The 18,426-nt window shown below is 41.4% G+C and overlaps 3 protein-coding genes across 9 annotated transcripts in view; 2 read left to right on the top strand and 1 right to left on the bottom strand.

Annotated features, from left to right (window-relative positions):
• The window catches only part of ASAP2 (ArfGAP with SH3 domain, ankyrin repeat and PH domain 2), an 82,840-nt gene extending 76,530 nt beyond the window's left edge, over window positions 1-6,310 (top strand). For 4 of the 5 annotated variants that reach the window (XM_030946006.1, XM_030946005.1, XM_030946003.1 and 1 more), the window contains 3 exons: window positions 352-461; window positions 4,305-4,427; window positions 6,023-6,310. In XM_030946006.1, coding sequence (XP_030801866.1) covers window positions 352-461; window positions 4,305-4,427; window positions 6,023-6,097 — 308 coding nt within the window. In that variant the 3' untranslated portion in view covers window positions 6,098-6,310. The remainder of the gene's footprint in view (window positions 1-351; window positions 462-4,304; window positions 4,428-6,022) is intronic. The other variant, XM_030946002.1, reaches the window with a different exon arrangement.
• A 1,320-nt stretch (window positions 6,311-7,630) lies between these two features.
• On the bottom strand, window positions 7,631-17,586 carry ITGB1BP1 (integrin subunit beta 1 binding protein 1). 3 transcript variants are annotated; one of them, XM_030946008.1, is made up of 7 exons: window positions 17,521-17,586; window positions 16,088-16,188; window positions 15,104-15,182; window positions 14,249-14,385; window positions 12,979-13,071; window positions 10,012-10,161; window positions 7,631-9,302 (listed from the first exon to the last, which is right to left on the bottom strand). In XM_030946008.1, the coding sequence occupies exons 2-7, from the start codon at window positions 16,157-16,159 to the stop codon at window positions 9,231-9,233; spliced, it is 603 nt and encodes a 200-aa protein (XP_030801868.1). In that variant the 5' UTR covers window positions 16,160-16,188; window positions 17,521-17,586; the 3' UTR covers window positions 7,631-9,230. The 3 variants fall into 3 exon arrangements, with proteins under 3 accessions (XP_030801868.1, XP_030801869.1, XP_030801871.1); XM_030946009.1 differs by having other exon boundaries at window positions 16,088-16,185; window positions 17,521-17,580; XM_030946011.1 differs by lacking the exons at window positions 15,104-15,182; window positions 16,088-16,188; window positions 17,521-17,586 and having other exon boundaries at window positions 12,979-13,067; window positions 14,249-15,033.
• CPSF3 (cleavage and polyadenylation specific factor 3) overlaps window positions 17,582-18,426 on the top strand; it is a 19,172-nt gene continuing 18,327 nt past the window's right edge. The window contains 3 exon segments of the mRNA XM_030946007.1: window positions 17,582-17,626; window positions 17,628-17,731; window positions 18,222-18,285. Coding sequence (XP_030801867.1) covers window positions 17,588-17,626; window positions 17,628-17,731; window positions 18,222-18,285 — 207 coding nt within the window. The 5' untranslated portion in view covers window positions 17,582-17,587.

Here is an 18,426-nt window from a genome sequence, read left to right as displayed (position 1 = left end):
CTGATAATGATGGTCTTTACTAGGAAAGAAAGGTTCTAACAGCATACAGTCTGTAGTGAAGGAAAGGGTGAATGGGATATTTGGTTCTGCCCTCATCTATTTTATCTCTCTTAGCATATCTGCACTGTTTAATGTCTTAGGTAGTTGTCTTTGGGAAAAGTGGCCTTTTTGGTAAGGAAAAGGATAGAATTCTGTTCCATTATTTAGAAAGGACCAGTAAAAATTAAATACTCATGGGATATAAAATGATTTATATACTTTTAAGAATAATTGGTTTGGTTTCAATTGATACCATCACTTTTACTTTTTTTTGGAAACATGCCTAATATTTACTTGGTTTATTTATCTTAGCAGGAGAGTCATCTTCTGTATGTGACATTCCAGGAACACAGACTGGTTCTACAGCAAATACTTTGGCACAAATCCAGCCACCAGCACCAATGCCAAGGAAATCACAAATAGTAAGTACAAAATATGGTGTTTGATTTTATTTATCTTCTGCATTCTGTCAAACACACTGTAGACATGATAGTGTGTCCTGCCATGGTAAAAGTGTGAGAGCCATGAAACACACAAGGCCTGTATCCTGTGTTTAAGTATCTGTGTGACTTGTACTAAATAGTCACAAAAACCTTTTTTCCTTGAATTTCCTGTAGGATAGTATGTGATTTTAAGTTTAAGAAAGCAAACCAAACCAGTTGGATTCTTTGTTCATGTCCGGTTGTGACCAACACAGTCCACAGAATTATAGTTTGACTTATTGGAGCTAGATAAGATTTAGGAGTTAGTGACTTGTAGGTGAGCTTGGTGAGTCACTTGTAACATGTGGCTTCATTCTCAGTCTTCAGTGAAGTAAGTTGTAAGGGAACTCTTGTGCTTTTATAATGGACACAGATATACTGACGGTTGTTCATGTAGGTAGGTGAAATGACTTCAAACAAGACTAGCAGGAGTCAAGCTCAAAACAAAAGAAACTGTTTCTTTGTGCTGTCAGTTCTCAGCATTCACCTGGTGACAGGAGAGAAATCTCTTGGTAAGCATATCCCCAGCAGAAGGTTGTTAATTCTATATTTTTCTTCTCCACCCTCCCCCAGCCTTACAGTGACTATTAAAAAAGAGATACTGGGTTTAGATGGACTCTTGATCTGATTGTGTGGTATTTTTATACTCTTTACTTATTATTTTTAATCTAGGACCGTGAATGGTAACACATATTAGTGCCAGTACCTGTAATCTTATACTGGTGTAGGTAAAGGGATGTTTTTCCAGATGTCAGTGGTGCTGTACATTATATGTAGTTAACTTGGTCTTTGGTCCTTGCTTCAATTTTATGTTGCTTTCTTGTGTGACAGATGTAAAGGATCCATATCCTTGATCCTGACAGTACATCTCTGCAGGAAGCAAATCACAATATGTAAAGCCCATACATTTCTGAGATGCTGTGAGTGACTGGGTCTGGGCAGTTTCACACATTCTGTGCAGGAGTGTGCTTCAGTAGTAAATAATGAGCAGAGAGGTAGGAGATGTGCCGTTCCAGGCTCTGCAATGCTCTTGTTAATGGCTTGTAATGAAAACACCTGCTTCCTTCAGTCTCTGGTGTCTCTCCCTTCAACCATTTTTCCTTAACCATGTCCACTGAATTAGCAGCTCTCCAGGACAGAGTTCAGTGTGTTTGTGTGCATAGCCTGGCCATTGGTCTTGAGCACACAGAGCCCCTGTTACCCGTTTCTTATCTGATAATGATGAGAAACCTCAGAGGCATCACCTTGCATTAGTTGGGAGTATAAAATTTTCTGGTTTCTTGCCTCCCCCACTCTTGTTCAACCAAGTTACTGTCCGTCTTGCATTAAAGTAACCTTCATTTTTTAGGCCACAAAAAATTAAATGGTCTAAGTATTGTGAATTGCTTATGTTGTCATATTAACTTTGTGAAGCTACTGGACTCTGATCTTAATTTCTGTTGTGTGTGCTGGGATTCAAGTGTAAGCACTGGTTACATCCTTCCAGCACATCTGAAACAGCTCCTAACCTAACTTTCTGTATAAATTGAAGTTGTAGTTTCCCTGTGTTGGTTTGGTTGGTTGGTTGGTTTTTTCGTTTTGGTTTGGTTTGGTTTTTGGGTTGTTTTTTTTTTTAATAGAACAAATTGATTTAGCTATGAAGGAATGGGCTGTGCTGCCTAGTTTTGGGGTCAGTGTCTTCAATATTTAATATTAATTGCACAAAATATGAAGAACATATCTGACTCTCCAGCTGTCTCTAGGTCTTCATTAAGGTGAATTCTGTCACTGAGCAAATCAGCTGGGTGATTTTCTTCTGTCATAGGGACAGAGAAATAAGGGAAAACCTGGCTCAGGAGTGTGTGCTAGTTAAGATGCTTTAGCTAAATTAATCTAGCTAAAGCATCTTAGCTGAGATTTAGTCAAGGGCTCCTCAGCTAAAGAGCTTTAGCTAGATCAGTCTAGCTAAAGTTCTTTGGCTAAATTGCTCCATTTAGCCTTATACTCCTGCCTTTTTTGCTATGTCTTTACCCTGCCAGGGAATCCAGAGGCCAGGCCAAGTTTAGAAAACGAATGCTCCTTGAGTAAAGAAAAGACAGGTCTAGTTGTATATACACATTTAGCCAGTGGCTTATCTCCTACACAGTGCATTTACCCAATAGCTCATTTATCAGGTGGAAATTCCTGATTCACCTTTTGATTTCTTTTTTTTCTTCAATGTGATATTTAGATTTTTGAAACCATTTTGTAGATACATGGGAAATTTCCCTAGAAGATTTTATTCCTCTGGGAATGAGATCTATTTTAATTTCCTTGCCTTCTAAAGAACAAGAAATACCTGTAATTACTGCACTTTGAAGTTAGTCATTATATCACTGTTGTACTGATGTGAAGCTTTTCCCTTTTGACCTAAAAGGTGGTTGTGGTTCAGACTGTCATTTGTCTGAGAGGGAGCGTCTGGAAAAATTGCTGTGCTGCAGTGCCAGGCTGGCAGCTCCCAGGGATGAGAGAGCCTCAGGGTGTGCCTGCCCTGGGCAGGCCACAGCTTTATTTATATTAGAATTTATATGCAATTTATACTAGAATACAAATGAATGCTTCTAGAGGAACATAACAATCATGCTGCCTCCATCCCTCCCCATCCACATTCCCTCTTTTCTCTGGATGGTGCTCAGCTCTAGCACAATGGCCCAGTAAGAGACTGTTGGGCAGTTCTGTCCTCAGCAGAGCATTTTGCTGATGGAGAAAATGAGAGTTGTAAATGGAGTCTCTTGTTCCTTTTCATCTGTCTGCTCCATGGCTGACCTAACTAGAGACTGGGACCAGGCACTGTATGGTGATATCCAGTATAGTGATGAAGCCATCTTTACCTTATGCCATGTGGAACTTCTGTCCCAAACAGTCATTAACAGCCATCTCAGACCTAAATGGCACTTACACCTCTGCTCTGACACTTTAGGGTAGAAAGGAGAGATTTTTGTTCCCTATGGGAAAAGGGTGGACTCATGGTGGAAAGCTTTACACTCTGCCTCCAGCCCTTGAGCCTCTTCACTTGTTGGGTTTTTTGCATGGAAACGCTGTGTAGGCAGCATTATTGTTGGTCTGCAACAGAGAATGAGGAGGCTGAAAAGAAATGCAGCAGCAGACTGGCTTGTACTGGAAAAGGTGTGAGATAAGGAAAACCAGAGTGAAACAATTTTGATATCACTTTGCACAGAACACAGCTAGGACTGAGTCCCACTGCCATACTGGAATATTGCCACTCCTTACTAAACTCTGCCTTTGAAAGAACTGCCAAAAGACTCTGTGGCTGGCAGTCCTCAGAGCACTGCTGGGAGGCAGAGGATGTTTTGGTGGGTTCTTACACTACCGAAATGGGTTTAGCAAATTAAGAAGAAACATATTGGCAGGTGGTCAGGCCTCCCTCTGATAATGCTGCTGCTGTTACATTTGCACAGAATTTGATCACCCCATCTTCTGAACAAAATCATGCTCACTGCAGTGATGTAGAGCTCTGAAGAAAGAGGCTGAGCCCTCTGTAGGTTTGGGTGAGCCAAAATGGAGAATTTCTAAGGGAAACATGGCCTGCGTTATTGGCACAGCCATTCCAAAAAGCTTTGGCTGGTGCCAGATTCAGCCTGAACCATGAGGACCCAGCATAAAAGATATAGCTGAACTCTAACCTGTGAAAAACAGCAGTTGGAAGCAGTTCTGAAACTTTCTTCAAAAAACTCCAAGTCTACTCTATCTCTTCTGTGCTGTATTATTTACCTTCAGTTTTGTTTTTTTTTTTTTTCATTTCAGTCAAAAACTAAACCCAAGAGAGTAAAAGCAATTTACAACTGTGTAGCAGATAACCCAGATGAGCTGACTTTTGCAGAGGGAGATATTATTGTAGTTGATGGTGAAGAAGATCAGGAGTGGTGGGTGAGTATTTTGCATTTTCTGTCAACACACTTTGAAAGCAAGAAATTAAATCTTAGAGGTTGACCCTCACTTTGGAAGATCCCCTGCTGGGTTTCCAAATAACAAGAATAGTTTCATCTCATGGAAACTGGAGATGAAATTTCAAGAGTCAAACTTCAGACAAGCTTTTAGCTTTTCTCACTTAGGGAAAAAAAAAAAGAAATCTCTTTAGTAGGGTTCACAATACACTGGGGACATGGTCATGATTCAGAAAATTTTTGGCGAAGTGTCAGCAATTTAAGAATCTGCTATTACAGGTGCTATGTAGTGGGTTTCTGTCCTGGTTTGGGACAAATTTGGAAGGGAACTTCCAAAGGGATGTTCCCTAAAGGGCAGAATTCAGTGGCCCTTCCCCCCACCTGTTTGGGAGATAAACCTCCTTCAAGAAAAGTGGAAAAAACAGTTTATTTAACAAGCAAAGTACTCACAGACATGAAAAAATGAATAATATTGAACAATGGAGCCTCTCATTGTTCTGAAGAGATGGCAGATTCAGAGAGGGTCCTTTTCGTGGGCTGTAGCTCTGCTCACTCAGTCTCTTATCAGTCCCTCCTGCACTGTAAATGCCACATCCTGGGCCCTGGTGGGCCACAGGCGTGAGCTCCCCATGTTTTTCTGGGTTTTTGGTCCAAAGCAGGGCTGAACAGTTCCAAGAAAAAGAAAAGCCACAGTCCAGGGAACTTGTCTTCCTCAGCTAGCTAAAAACTAACTAAAAGCAAAGGAGGGCTCTGTCCCACTCACTGTCTGTGCTGCAAACACGCACTGAGAGAGAGAGCTGAACTCTTACCTCTGTGTTTTGAATAGTCTCCTTAGACATTCCACCAATTCTTCTTCTGCTTCCCTTAGCTCTCAGGTCTAGTTTTAAAGGTGCAGAACTTATTTCTGGGCTAAACAGATGGATGGGGATACAAATACAATACAGCATCCTAAAGTCACCCCAGGACAGCATCAGAGGAGAGCTTTGTATTGTCCTCAGTCTTCAGATGACTAGGACTGAGTCTATTTGAGCTGGGAAACCATCTCAAGTTTTTACATCCCAGAGTCTTATTGGCTAAAGCAAAATCTTGGAAAATTATTATGCATGAAAATACTTGCTTTAATCTGTTAGCTAGTGAAGAACAGAGCTTCAGATTGCATCTAAATTGACAATAATGCTGTATAAACAGAAATAGGTTAATGTAAAACCTGAAACTTTTGAAGCTTGATTCATCCTTTTGCCTCACAGTGATGGTTAGAGGAGCAACTCATCAGAGGCCAAACGTGGGCTGCCAGGCATTACAGATTGCACTGGATTTATGCAGCAGTGGTACTGCAGTAAGATGTTGTATATTCAAAGAACTGGATAAAACTTTTGCATTTGACAAAAACTCAACGTACAGCTGAAAAACATGCACCCTGTAGGACTGAATTTTCCTATTGGCAAGAAAACTAGCACTACTGCAGAAAAGATTTGGTGGGAGACTTATACTACAGGCAGGAAGGTCACTGGTATTCATTTTGGTGATACTGAAATGTCATTTCGAGATTTAACTTGAAAAATATCTGGACTCTTTCAGATTGGTCATATTGATGGAGATCCCAGTCGGAAAGGAGCTTTCCCTGTATCATTTGTGCACTTTATTGTTGACTAGATTGCTACTGATAAGTGGAGACATTTCTCATTTCCAGCAGTCACAGAAATAAGTTTTGTTCTATTTCATTTCACCTACCTATCCGCAGCCACCTTGCCAGAGCACTGCCCAAGTCCTAGGTACTGTAGCTTACTTTTTTATTGCCATTGTTCTGGTTTGGGGACTTTTAAACTTTTTTCTACGTGAAAACTTCTCATAAGCAGTTTACACTTTTAAATAAAAACAACTCTTCCTGTATTTTTCAAGGTGAACTGAAAAGCTTTAACAATCAAAATCCACGTGTCTGAATATCACAACATTATGAATGTTATCAATCAATTCACTGTAATTTTAATCTCCCTTTTGTAACATGACAGTACAACAGTTCAGTGTTGCTTCCTCAGTGAAAGAAATTGTGTGTGCATCTACCAGGGCAGTGAACTTACCCAGTTCTTGACACCATCTGAAGTGCTGGAACCAAAACATGCAAGCTGCTCTGTAGTTCTGAAATGGACTCATTTAGTAGCTTGCCATACTGGCTGTCATCAAGGACGCCAACAGTTGCAGAAGAAATTGTTTTAATTATGTGTCTTTGGCCAGGTTAAAGTGAAAAAGTGCTTCAGTTTACCACAGGAGAAACTTCTTTCTTTCAGAATGGATGTAGATATTTGCTTAAAGTTATCTGAAATCTGTGTTAGTTGTTGAACTTTCTAGTTCTAATTTTGTGAGCTTAAGACTGTTTTGTTTTTCTATGCTGCATGTGTGTAGAACCCGTTTTTTGAATGTTCTTTATGTATGTTACATCCATTTTGGTCATTTAATGTGACTACTGCTGGTTAACTAAACTATGGCAATATTAATGAGTTACTACATTAACTCAAGGATTTGAAAACTGCACTTCCTGAAATGTACTTAACTATGATGATGGATTGCAGAACATTTCTAACGCTTGTCTCATTATAGCATTAAGACTTTTTTTAAAAATTCTTGAATTTTCTTTAAATCATCCAGCAATGTGTTCACAGAGAGAACATATTTGGTGGAACATGTAGGTAATTATCCTTGGTCAATAAGATACCTGACACCTCACGAGTTCACTACGTTATGTTCTGGTTTATGAAATTTGTGTGCCACTACCTTGCAAACAATGATAGTTTGCCAACTCACTCTGTATTTATATAGAACACCCACATATATGGTAGCTACACTGTTGTTAAACTTGTTTTGCTGATTTGTGAACAAAAGCTAGGCCATGGATAGTTCCCAGGTGGTTGATGGAATTTAAAACACCAATACAGATCTGACATCATTTTGATGTTTGTGTATTGTGAAATTGTACCAGGTTTTGCTTATGCTACAGGAAACAACTGAGGCATAGGATACAGAAAATCAATGTCTAGGTCACATTGGCTTTGATCACGTTATGTGAACATTGTATCTCTAGATTTATCAAGAGAGCTTTGAATTTCTGGCAAATGGTGCTTAAATTGGCCATTTCATATTGGAAGGAATGGAAAACAGGCCACCACCACATCTGTGCTTATTTGGAGGAAAAGCATGTTGCGAAAATGCTGGAAGAGCAACACTGATCTCACCCTGTATCACCCTTCCTGAATGGTACCGTTGGTTGATGCCTCTCAGGCGTGTGGGTACAGCCACATAGACGTGTAACTTTCACTTCCTAGATGCTGTTGCTGCAGTATAAATGGGGAACAAACTGGAATGTTTCAAGATATTTTTATTGCAAGTTGAAGCAAATTAGTCTGTATTTTCAAAGTTCCCAGTAAAATGATAGAGTAATAGTTTAGCACTACAGTTTTATTCACTTACTGATACGTTCAGTTTGCAACACTATTTTGTATGTTTCTATCCCTGATAGAGTCTAGAGAGTAAATGGGCATATTATTTTGCACAAATCTCCTAATGTACAGTATTTTTAACACAGAATCTTATAGTGTATGTAACAATTCGTAACATTAAAAAATGATACAAATTTCCCTTGAGTTCTGCTAGAAGAGGAATAGAGTAAAATGTCACAACTTTGTTCATCAGTCATTTAAAAACCAGGAAACTTGTAGACTACAATTTAATAGCACTAACAGTGCAGACAGGTAAAATCCCAAGGACCAATAAAGAGCAGCTAAGCAAAATTTATCCCTTGATTTTCTGAGTTTCTTGAAAGGTTTTCTCCTTTGGCAGAGAAAAATGAAATTCTAGAGCCTGTAGATATCTATTTATAATATAAAATTAAGAATTTTAAGTCCAAAATTTTGGCATATTTCATACAACTTTTCAGATCTGATTCAAAAAATCTGTTAATAGACAGACTATTAGGTTGCTGTGTTAACTGTTTAAAAAGGAGCAAGTGACACTTAAAATGCAGCTTAGAATGCTATGAGATGTATAATATTCAATTCAGTTGTTTTTATTTTGTTTAGTTGCAGAGCAACTGTATATATTGTATAACCTAAAATCAACTCTTATTTTCAATGTCCTGGATGCAGTGATTTATAATTAGAGCATGATTAATAAATTTTACTCTTGTTAACCAGTCAAATGTCTGGAAAAATAAAACTACTTTTAAAATCACTTTTTCTGCTTCTCTTCTGTTCCCTAGTACTGCTTATGCAATATTGTTCTTTTTAATGTATAAAAATGACAAACAAAAACAAGTATCACTTGAGGAAAAAATGTATTTCTTATGAACTTTAGTTGAACAGAAAAACTGTAGATGGCACACCTGAGATAAAATTAGAGGGGTAAAGCACCAAATAATTCCATCTTACCACTTTGCTTTTGTTTTCTTCTAGTACCTGGGTTAAGCAGAATCAAAGTCTGTATTAACAAATTATTTCTCAGACAACGAGGTAGAAGCAAGTGTCAGTTTTATTTTACATTCCTGCAATATTGACATTAAATACAAAACATGATTTAGGAAAAAGAGAAATTGTGTTAAATATAAAATTCTGTAATGTCCTGGACACTGAAGATGGACTCTTCAAGTCAAGTTTGGGGAATGCCAAGTACCATGTGCAAGGTTGTGAGGCTCTCCTTTGCACAGTAAGTCTCTCCTAGGACAGTGTGTGGCTCTGAGCTGTCCCTGGTGCCACGAGGAGCCCGGTGCCTCCCGCACCAACGCTGCTGCCAAAGGAAATCAGGACTTCTCTGACATTAAAACTGAGTCAAAGGCTGTAGACAACACTTTGCAAATGGCTTGTGCTTGTTCCTAAAAAACCCAAACACTCATGTTAACACCTTCTGAAGAACTTCTAAACTTCTCAAAACTCACTTAAAGCAGAGCGTGTCCTTCATTTTGTTTTGTGAGACCCACAAAACGCCTGTCTGGCCTGCAAAGACACATAGGAGCTGTCTTACATGAGCTCTTTTGAACCAAGTCAGCATTGCTGGCTGTCAGCATAGCACAGCACCAGCATTCAGAACCTCATTTTTTGTGTTCCCCAGCGCTGCCAGCCAAGGGTCACTGTCATCAGAGCATTGTGACAATGAATTCTCCTACTCATAAGAAAGGATCACCTCCCTTGCTTACAAATATGGTTGCATGTTCTATTACCAGAATTGTTACTCCATCCCTTCCTGCTCCACATCTTAAAAGATTTTTGTTTTGTTTGGAAATAGAAGTGAAGATTGTCTCCAGGTGCTGCCATAGCACCCTTTACACTGGACAGAGCTTTCTCAGGTGAGTACAATCACTGGCAATTTTAGGGAATGTAGGTGTTTTTCTCAAAGCTGATCCGATGTAGGCAGCAGGGCTGTTTTCCCCTTCTCAGCCAGCACACATTTATACCTTTTTTTTTAAATTAAGCAATCCTCCTTCTGCCAAAAAGCCTTCACAAAGGCCTTTGGTTTTAGAATCTCCCTTTACTGGAATCAGAATGCCAATACCTATTTTAAATACCGAAAGCATAAACTCTTACCAGACTATTGCACTGATATACCCAGAGGCTGCATTCTTCAGAGGCTGCATCTGTTGTCTTCAAAGCCAGCAAACTTTTTCCTGCTCCCAGACCATCATCATAGCACACCATCCTTACAATCAAATAGAGAGCATGCCTATGTAACACATCCTGAAAGCACATGGCAAATAAAAGTTACTCTGGAACAGCAAGAGATATTTCAGTTTTCCATGTTTTTATTCTTACTTACAAAAGAATACTTTAGATTTATTTAAAGGAGTAAAGTTTTCCTTGGTAAATTTATTTATTTTTTTTACTTGAGAGTTTAGTCAAGATTTAAAAAAGTGGTGGTTAAGCACAAGTTTAGCTTTAACTTTTGCTTCTATTTTAGAAGTACATTCCTATGTGGACTATGAAGACAAGCTGAGAGAGTTGTTCAGCCGGGAGAGGAGAAAGCTCTTGGGGGACTTTGGGGCACCTCCCAGTACCTGAAGGGGGTCTGCAAGAGAGCAGGAAAGGGACTTCTTACAGGGGCATGTAGTGACTAAAAGGGGATTTGAATCACTTTAAACTGAAAGAGTATGTTTATAGTAGGTTATTGAATTTAAGGTAAGAAATTCTTTACTGTGGGAGTGCCGAGGCACTGGAACACATTGCTCAGAGAAGCCGTGGCTGTCCAATCCCTGGAAGTGTTCAAGGTCAGGTTAGAGGGGGCTTTGAACAACCTGTTCTAGTAGGAGGAGTCCCTGCCCATGGCAGGGGGGTGGAACTAGAGGATCTTTCAGATCCCTTCCAACTCAGCCCCTCCCATGATTCTATGGTGACATTCCTGGCCATAATCTGAAAACACACATTCACTTCCCACCAACACTCACTCAGCCTCTGTGACAGGTGGGACACTCTGTCCTTCTGGCACAGAGGTAACTTAAAACAACTTCTTACTTTACCAGTATCTTTCCCCCGTCTCAGTCTTGGGAAGGATACACACAAGAAACTGTTCCCAGAAAAGAGCATAGACAAGGCCAGTTGCTTTGGGGGGCAGTAGCCATGTGGCTTAGGTCCTGTTTGGGACCTAAACCACAGGATGTGTCCTGACTCTTCCACAGATCTCATCTGGGAGAAATCTACTCTCCATCAGAGCTGCAGGATTTCCACCATAGTCCCAATACTTCTGATTTTGGCCATTCCAGAGAGGGATTGGTAGAAGACATCCAGTACAAGGTCTCTGCAGCTGTACCCTATACAAAGCCTTTCTTCCCGAGCCATCTGATGATACGCATCTGGTCTATTCCAGTCATACCATCTCCAGGGTCTTAGGAATTCTAGGCAGCTCTGTTTCTGTGTTCATGGCATCAAACAGCTGTCTCTGTCAGCTGAAGGGTCTTAAGCAATGCCCACTTTGATACAGAAGCTGTAAAAAGGGGCAGTGAGCTTGCTGCCTGCCTTGGAACCCTGGAGGGAGAGACCTCCACCAGAGCCCTAATGTCACCTTGCTGAAAAACATCTCCATCCTGAAGCTCACTCAGCTCATTGCTCACATTGCTCTCACCAGCAGCAATATCACACCGCACTCAGGGCAGCTGGAGCCTGCCTGGAGCTTCCTGCATCCACCCTCCCATCTGTGTAAGAAAGATGCCAAGACTGTTCACCAAATTACTAGTAACTCTCAAGGGCTGCTTGCTTGGAACTTGCTACAATACTAATGTGTATGTGGATTATCACTCAAAGAGGGATGACAGAATTCTTTTGAGTACAGTCTCCTTGTAAATTAATTTCTTCCCATCCTTTCAGTATCTTGGAACTCTGTGAATAGAATCTGATGAACTAACACGCTGAAGGACAAATTAAATGCCTACAGTGACAGATGCAAAAAGCCAGAATTTGGAGAACAATGCAACACAACAAATTGTCAGTGCAAGCTAGCTTAACCACAAAAGGCTTTATCTGCTTGTGCAAGCTTGCAATTTGAAGACAGAAAAGCGATGGATGAAAGTCTTAAATTAGCTACTTGATCTTTATCAAAGCACAAAGAAATTTAAATAATAGTGTAACCTATGTTTTTAATGAGAATTAAGAATTTAGGAGAGCAAAAACAGAATTCAAAAGAATTCGAAGTCTGAATAACAAGTACTACCCTTCCTCCCAGGCATTAGAAACAAGTGTTTTATTTTGTGAAGGGACCAAAGGAAACTTTTTGGCTCTCTTCAGAATATTCAACTACTAAGCAATGATATTCTCCATGCTCATACTTGAGGCTTTCATGAACAGGCATCGCTGGGTTGTTGATGGGTCAAGGTTTCATAAGGCCAAGTATTTATGGCATCTGGGGCTCTGAGGGCAACCAGAAGGAAACCACATGGCTGCAACACAAAGCTACACAAAGGCAACTGGAGGGCCCTGGGGAAGAGACCGGATTTTTATTTTTAGCAGAGAAGCTACTTGAAGTGCACTAAAGGAAAAGAAACTACATATAGTAATTGATGCAAACAAAAAGTAGGCTTGATCAATAAAGTGGAATCATGAGGTTTTAATGCTGGAGTGAACTCTAACTCTTGGATTAGGAGTGCAAGGATGGAACTTTTAAAAGAGCTGGCAACTCGGGTATTCTTAGAAAAAACCCATCCTTTGTTTTTCCCTCTTCACAGAAACACCAAGAAGAACTGCCTTGCTAACTTGGGCTGAGGAACCTACGGTCTTGGTCACCACAGTCACACTACTTCCCCTAAGAAATGATGGTGCCCAAAGAGTATTACCAAAGACTTGCCTGCCTTTTGTCTCTATCTCAAAAGGAACAGCTTTTTGTCATAAATCCAGGAAAACACAGCCTGTGGAGATATGACATGAAGCAGTGCTGCTAGGAGAGCTTGTTTGTTTCACTTTTGCTTAAAGCTAGAAATGACATTTTGGTCACACAGATCATCCACCAGAGAAATAAATGAAAGCACTTATCAACTCTCCTCAGAAAGACAGGTTGGGTGAAGCACTTACATACTGATCAGATGTGGAAACTTTAATGCCATATTTGGAAACTCCCATAATAAACTCCTCTTCACCTGGAACAAAAGGTAACTTTCCATCTTGCTTTGGAGGGAAACAAACAAAAGCCTTTAGTGCAGACAGAGGAACATGAACAAGGAAGATACATAACAGAAAACATTTATGTGTACTTGGGTCCACTGGGTCAGCACCAGCACAAACCCTGCTCAGATCCTGCTCTGTGGGACTGCCCAGCGCTCGCCCAGTCTCTTAAGGTTATGTGAAATACATGCAGGGGAGACTGGACATTAGGAGGCATTTCTTTACTGAGAGGGTGACCAGACACTTCAACAGGCTTCCTAGAAAGGTGGTTGATGCCCCAAACCTGTCAAGTGTTTAAGAGGCACTTAGACAATGCCCTTTACAACACATTTAACTTTTGTCAACCCTGAAGTGGTCAGGCAGTTTGGACTGGTGGTCACTGTGGGTCCCTTCCAGCAGCAACATTCTATTCCATTCTGCTCTATTCTGCTCTAAATATCACATGGTTCCAGAAAGGAATTTGTCATCTCAGGGGAGAGTTTGGCCCTGTGGTCAAATCAGGTTGGCTGAAAAATCATGCATGGCCTATCATGCTGCACTGACCCAAAGTGATCCATGTTCCACTGGCAGCACTTTCACTGTCTGGCTGCAAAAACAATTTTAGCAAATATTTAGAAATGGCAAGTTGCTGCACAATAAACAGACATTCTGTGCTTTTAAAAATATATCATCAGCTTCCTAATGAGAACAACTAGCTTTGGCTTTCAGTACAAAAGTACAAGCAATCAGAGTTTGGCAAGGATGACCCAAATATTATTCAGGTTCTTTGGTCACAGGTTCATGAGTGATGAAACTTGCAGAAACTTGACATCCTCTTCTATGGGAAAACTTTTACAATACTAAAGAATCTGGGGAGATACTCCTTCTAATACTAATCCTAATTGGTCTGGAGGCAATGTAACAGCTTTCAGCTGGGACTTGTTCAATAAGGACTCATGAAAAGGGCCTTGGCTCTGAGCCTGCTTCTGCAGAATGGGTCTCTGGGTGCATCTTCTCCAGTCACCTAAAATTATAGAACTGTGATGGCTTTTGAGATTCATAGGTTAATAGTTAAGTATGCCACTTTCTTCAAGTAAGTCTAAAATTTACAGATGTCAAACCACAGGATAAATAAAAAAACCCCACACCTAAGTTTAAGATATTTTGACTTTGTTGGTATTGCCTTTTGTAACCCACTTACCTGTGCAACATCTATGTAATTTATCAAGTCCAGTGGCCCTTCAAGACTTTTGCTCTCATTGTATTTCAATTTTTCAATGGCACCAACATATTTAACTCTGAATTCTGCACATGTATCAGAATTACTATTGCTTTGTCCTGCAACAAAGTAAAACAAAGCGATTCTGAAGACTTCCAGAACTGCAATGCTATTCTAATTGCTGTTGACAGGGCTAACATAATAAATTCCCTAATTTTGCAGACTTTCATCAAACACTAATCACAGTATATTAACTCCTCTTTAATGAATTGTACTGGATTGATTTAGAACAGACCCTTGGTGAAGGCAACAGTTTTGTATGCATACATGATATTGGTATAAACAGCACTGTTTATGCCAATTCAAATTTGGAGTTAACAACCTTGAATCAGAAAACATAAAACATAAAAAAGCTGGTTCTACTTTTTGAGGTCTATTTGTTTCAAATTAACTGTTTAGTCCAACAGTGATACACTGGTGACTAAAAACAAGTAAAATCAAATCTTATTTCCATTATTTTGGTGCAAATGTAAACTTAGACAAGCAGGAAACAGCAATCCAAAAAGCTGTACAAGATTTGTGCTGGCAACAGACTGGTAGCACAGCTAAGTTTTTCTTCCTCAGACACTTTACTTTGATAACAGTGAGTCAATCCTAGATGAATTGTAAATAATAGAAGCCTAGGGCTGTGCCTGCAACAGTCGCAAGGCTGCCTAACTAATTCCCTCAGTATTACTGAAAATACCTATCTTAAGCTTTTCCATTTTCTGCTGTTTTATACAAAGACAGAAAGTTAATCCTGCTCCATCCATACCTGCTCAAGCTCTGACTACATACCTGAACTTTTTGTGGAGTCTGTATCGAGGCTGGCCACAGTACTAGACCTGGAAAGTCCCCCAAGACTGGAATCTACAGACTAAGAAAAAAAATTGTCATCAGAAAGTTACTGAGATTGTGTTAGCAATTCACTTCTAGATGTCCTGCCTCAAGTATTTTTTTTTTAAACCCTACCGTTTATGTTCTATTTACTTCAGCAGCACTGGAAAATGGGGAGGAGAAAACAGTACCACCTGTTTCTTTTCTGAAGTTATCTTTCTACCTCAGTGCAGATTGGACTGATAAAAGTTCATCAGGAACCCTTGAGAAGTCCACAGATATTTTAAAATAAGGAGGAAATGACAGAAGAAGAGAAAATGAACCTTAAGGTTATGTCCAGAGAAAAAGGAAAAATAAACCTTAGGGTTATGTCCGAATTTTTCTGGTACTGCAATTTTACATGAAGAAATTGACAACTACATGCTTGTCACCAACACTTAAAATAACACAGCAGTGCAGGGGAAAAGAAACAGCACCTTGGAAAATCCAGAATATTCGAGTGATCATTCTAAAACAAATCAGACAAAACCAACACATTATTCAAAATTAAGAATACTTTTAGAGATACTGAGAAACCAAGAAGTACTGAAGAATAAACTCATTCTTGGTACCTAGCAGCAGGCACTGTCCTTAAAGAAAAAAATTAGAACAAATGTAGTAATTTTTCCTTCAAACCTTTCTATGTGCTGTGAGAAAATCTTGTGTTTGAGCAATTCACTGTGGAAGTGACTGAGTATTCATCTCAGAATACGTGGGCTTTATGACTGATAGGTATTTTTAACTCTAATAACACAATCTGAGGAATGGAAGCAGAAAGTTCTCTTTGTGGAGCATGGCATTTTATGGAAATCACATCCTACCATCAGTTCAAGTGAACCATTGAACTGTTAACTTGGAACAAATCCAAGTGCTTCACAAAGAGAATAAACACCACATCCAGCTTACCTTGCTTTTAGTGCTGATCTCACTGCTTTGTGAGCTGCTGCTGCTGTGTCGCTTCTTTCCTTTTCTAAACATTTTTTCATAATTGGATCAAAGAAGATCTTCTAAGTAGAAAAAATTCAAATTAAAGCCTGTCATATCATCAAAGGAAGGAGGTCCAGGCAAATGCCAGTGACTGTGTCCAAAGTGGACCAAAACTGGAAATTTGCTCAGGACTCTGTGAATGGAGGTGTGATTTTTACTCTGGTGCTCTCCATGAGTGACTGGGGAAAGTTCCTCAAGCTCTCTGCTAGAACTTCCCTATTCTTTTGAATTGCCAAAAAAGGCTACTACCTAGTTTACAGAGTGTTGCAAAGGTCAGTTTCTAATGCATAGACAACATTAGAAACAAGTCAAAATTTAAAATTTATTCCCACCTAAATATTAGGTGATTTTTATTTGTGAGTACAATCTAAGCGGCCTATAAAGTGCACACAACACACTCCCCGCTCCAATTACAGTGTTTCCAGTAAAACAAAACAAAAAGCAAAATCTATTCCCCCCTCCACTGCCTGACTAAACACCTCCTTACAACAACAAAAAAAACCATAAAAAACCAACCCCACCCTATTTTTGAAGAACTACTGACTGGAATACTCATAGGAGCAGCCATTACCACTTCACATATTCCTGACAATTAAGCAAAATGCGTGGTACATTTACTGCACTAGAACTGAGTTCCTGGGAGTTCTGAGAGGATTCCAGAACCCTATTTCCTGTGCCTGCCCCTCTAACACCTTGCTTCACTCCAACTTTGGCTGGCCAGTGTCAAGCAACAGGATGCTGGCTCCCTGTTTCTCTGAAACCCTATTTCTCAGCTTCACAGACGAATTATTTTCATTACAAAACTTCAGAAACTTTGAGCAGGCGGAAGAAAGAGGACAATGGATGATGACAACCTACGGAAGACGGCTCACACTGCAGAAAATAATGAAAGAAGCACAAGGTGGAGCTTAGATGTGCGATGCCGTGATGGGACCCGTCCCTAGGCCGCCGCTGTTCCGCCACTGAGCAAACACTCGGTCCCTGGCGGGCTAAGAGCCACTCAGGGCAACCTGCGGTGTGCGGGGCAGGGCGGTGCCCGGCACACACCGAGCCCCGGCTTCCAGCGTGGATGTGCCGGCGGCTCCGCACAGCCCTGCGGCCGCTCCAGAGGCACCTCTGCCGCTCCGCAGCGGCCTCCGAGGCCCTCGGCACCCGCTGCTCCCGGGCGGTCCGGGTGCGTTCCACGGGCCCTCAGCAGCTCCCGGGCTTTCCGCGGAGCATCCCTGCCCCAGCGGGAGCAGGGGGCGGCCCGGGAAGCCGGGCAGGGCAGCACCGCATCCCGCCTTGGCTTCTCTCCCCGTTCCTCCCTCCGATAACCCGAAAAGTGACAGAGCGATGCGGCCGCTGCTCACCGGGCGCGCCGGGCCCCGCTCGGTGCCGCTGCCGATCCCGATCCCGTTCCCGCTGCTGCCGCCGCCGATGCCGTTCCGGGTCGCGCGGGGCGGCGCAGGCGCGGCGGGGCGGCGGAAGGCGGCGGGAGGAGCGCGTTGCGATGGCGGCCAAGCGCAAAGCGGAGGCGCTGATCCCGGCCGAGGAGAGCGACCAGCTGCTCATCCGGCCCCTGTGAGCGCCCGGGGGAGCCGCAGGGCGCGGGGGGCCGGGCCGGGCCGGGCCGGGGCCGGGGCAGCGCCGCTGGGGCCGCCCTGCTAAAGGGGTCCCTGCAGGCTGAGGGGGTTTGTGGTAGCGTTCCCACAAGCGTTGCTTTGGGCACAGCTTGAAGGTGCTACTCCAGGCTTATTCCACCCGATTTGTTACTTAGGTGAACTTAATTATACGTGTCAATAGTTTGAGACTCGAGTGCTCAGTTAAAAAAAAAAAAGAGGCCAAAAATAATTTCCTCAAACGGGTTGTTTTTATTTCTGCCGCGTTACGTAGGGCCTCATTTCCTTTGGGATAAATACAGTTGTTCAGGTACTTTGGATAGCTGGGCTTAAAAGGGCCGTGCAGTTGTTATTTCTCCACAGAGAAATAACCGCGGTAAAGGCATCCAGTGTGGTTACATCTGTGCGGTGTGGGTTGTTTCAGTCCTCATGACTTCGATATCCTTTTGCAGAGGTGCTGGCCAAGAAGTAGGAAGGTCATGCATCATTCTGGAGTTTAAAGGAAGAAAAATAATGGTAATTATTGCATGGATATGTTTGTATGTGTGCTCTCAGTGTGCTGCTTCAGATCACTGAAATGATCTGAAATGCTGCAGGTTAAATTCAGCCTCTGCTCTGCAGTCAGACACAGTGCTAGAAAAGGCACATTTGTAGCCT

This window comes from Camarhynchus parvulus, chromosome 3 (assembly GCF_901933205.1).
Source record: "Camarhynchus parvulus chromosome 3, STF_HiC, whole genome shotgun sequence".
Lineage (NCBI taxonomy): Eukaryota > Metazoa > Chordata > Aves > Passeriformes > Thraupidae > Camarhynchus > Camarhynchus parvulus.
The sequence above is the reverse complement of the archived record's forward strand: the minus strand, read 5'-3'. Positions and strand labels throughout refer to the sequence as shown.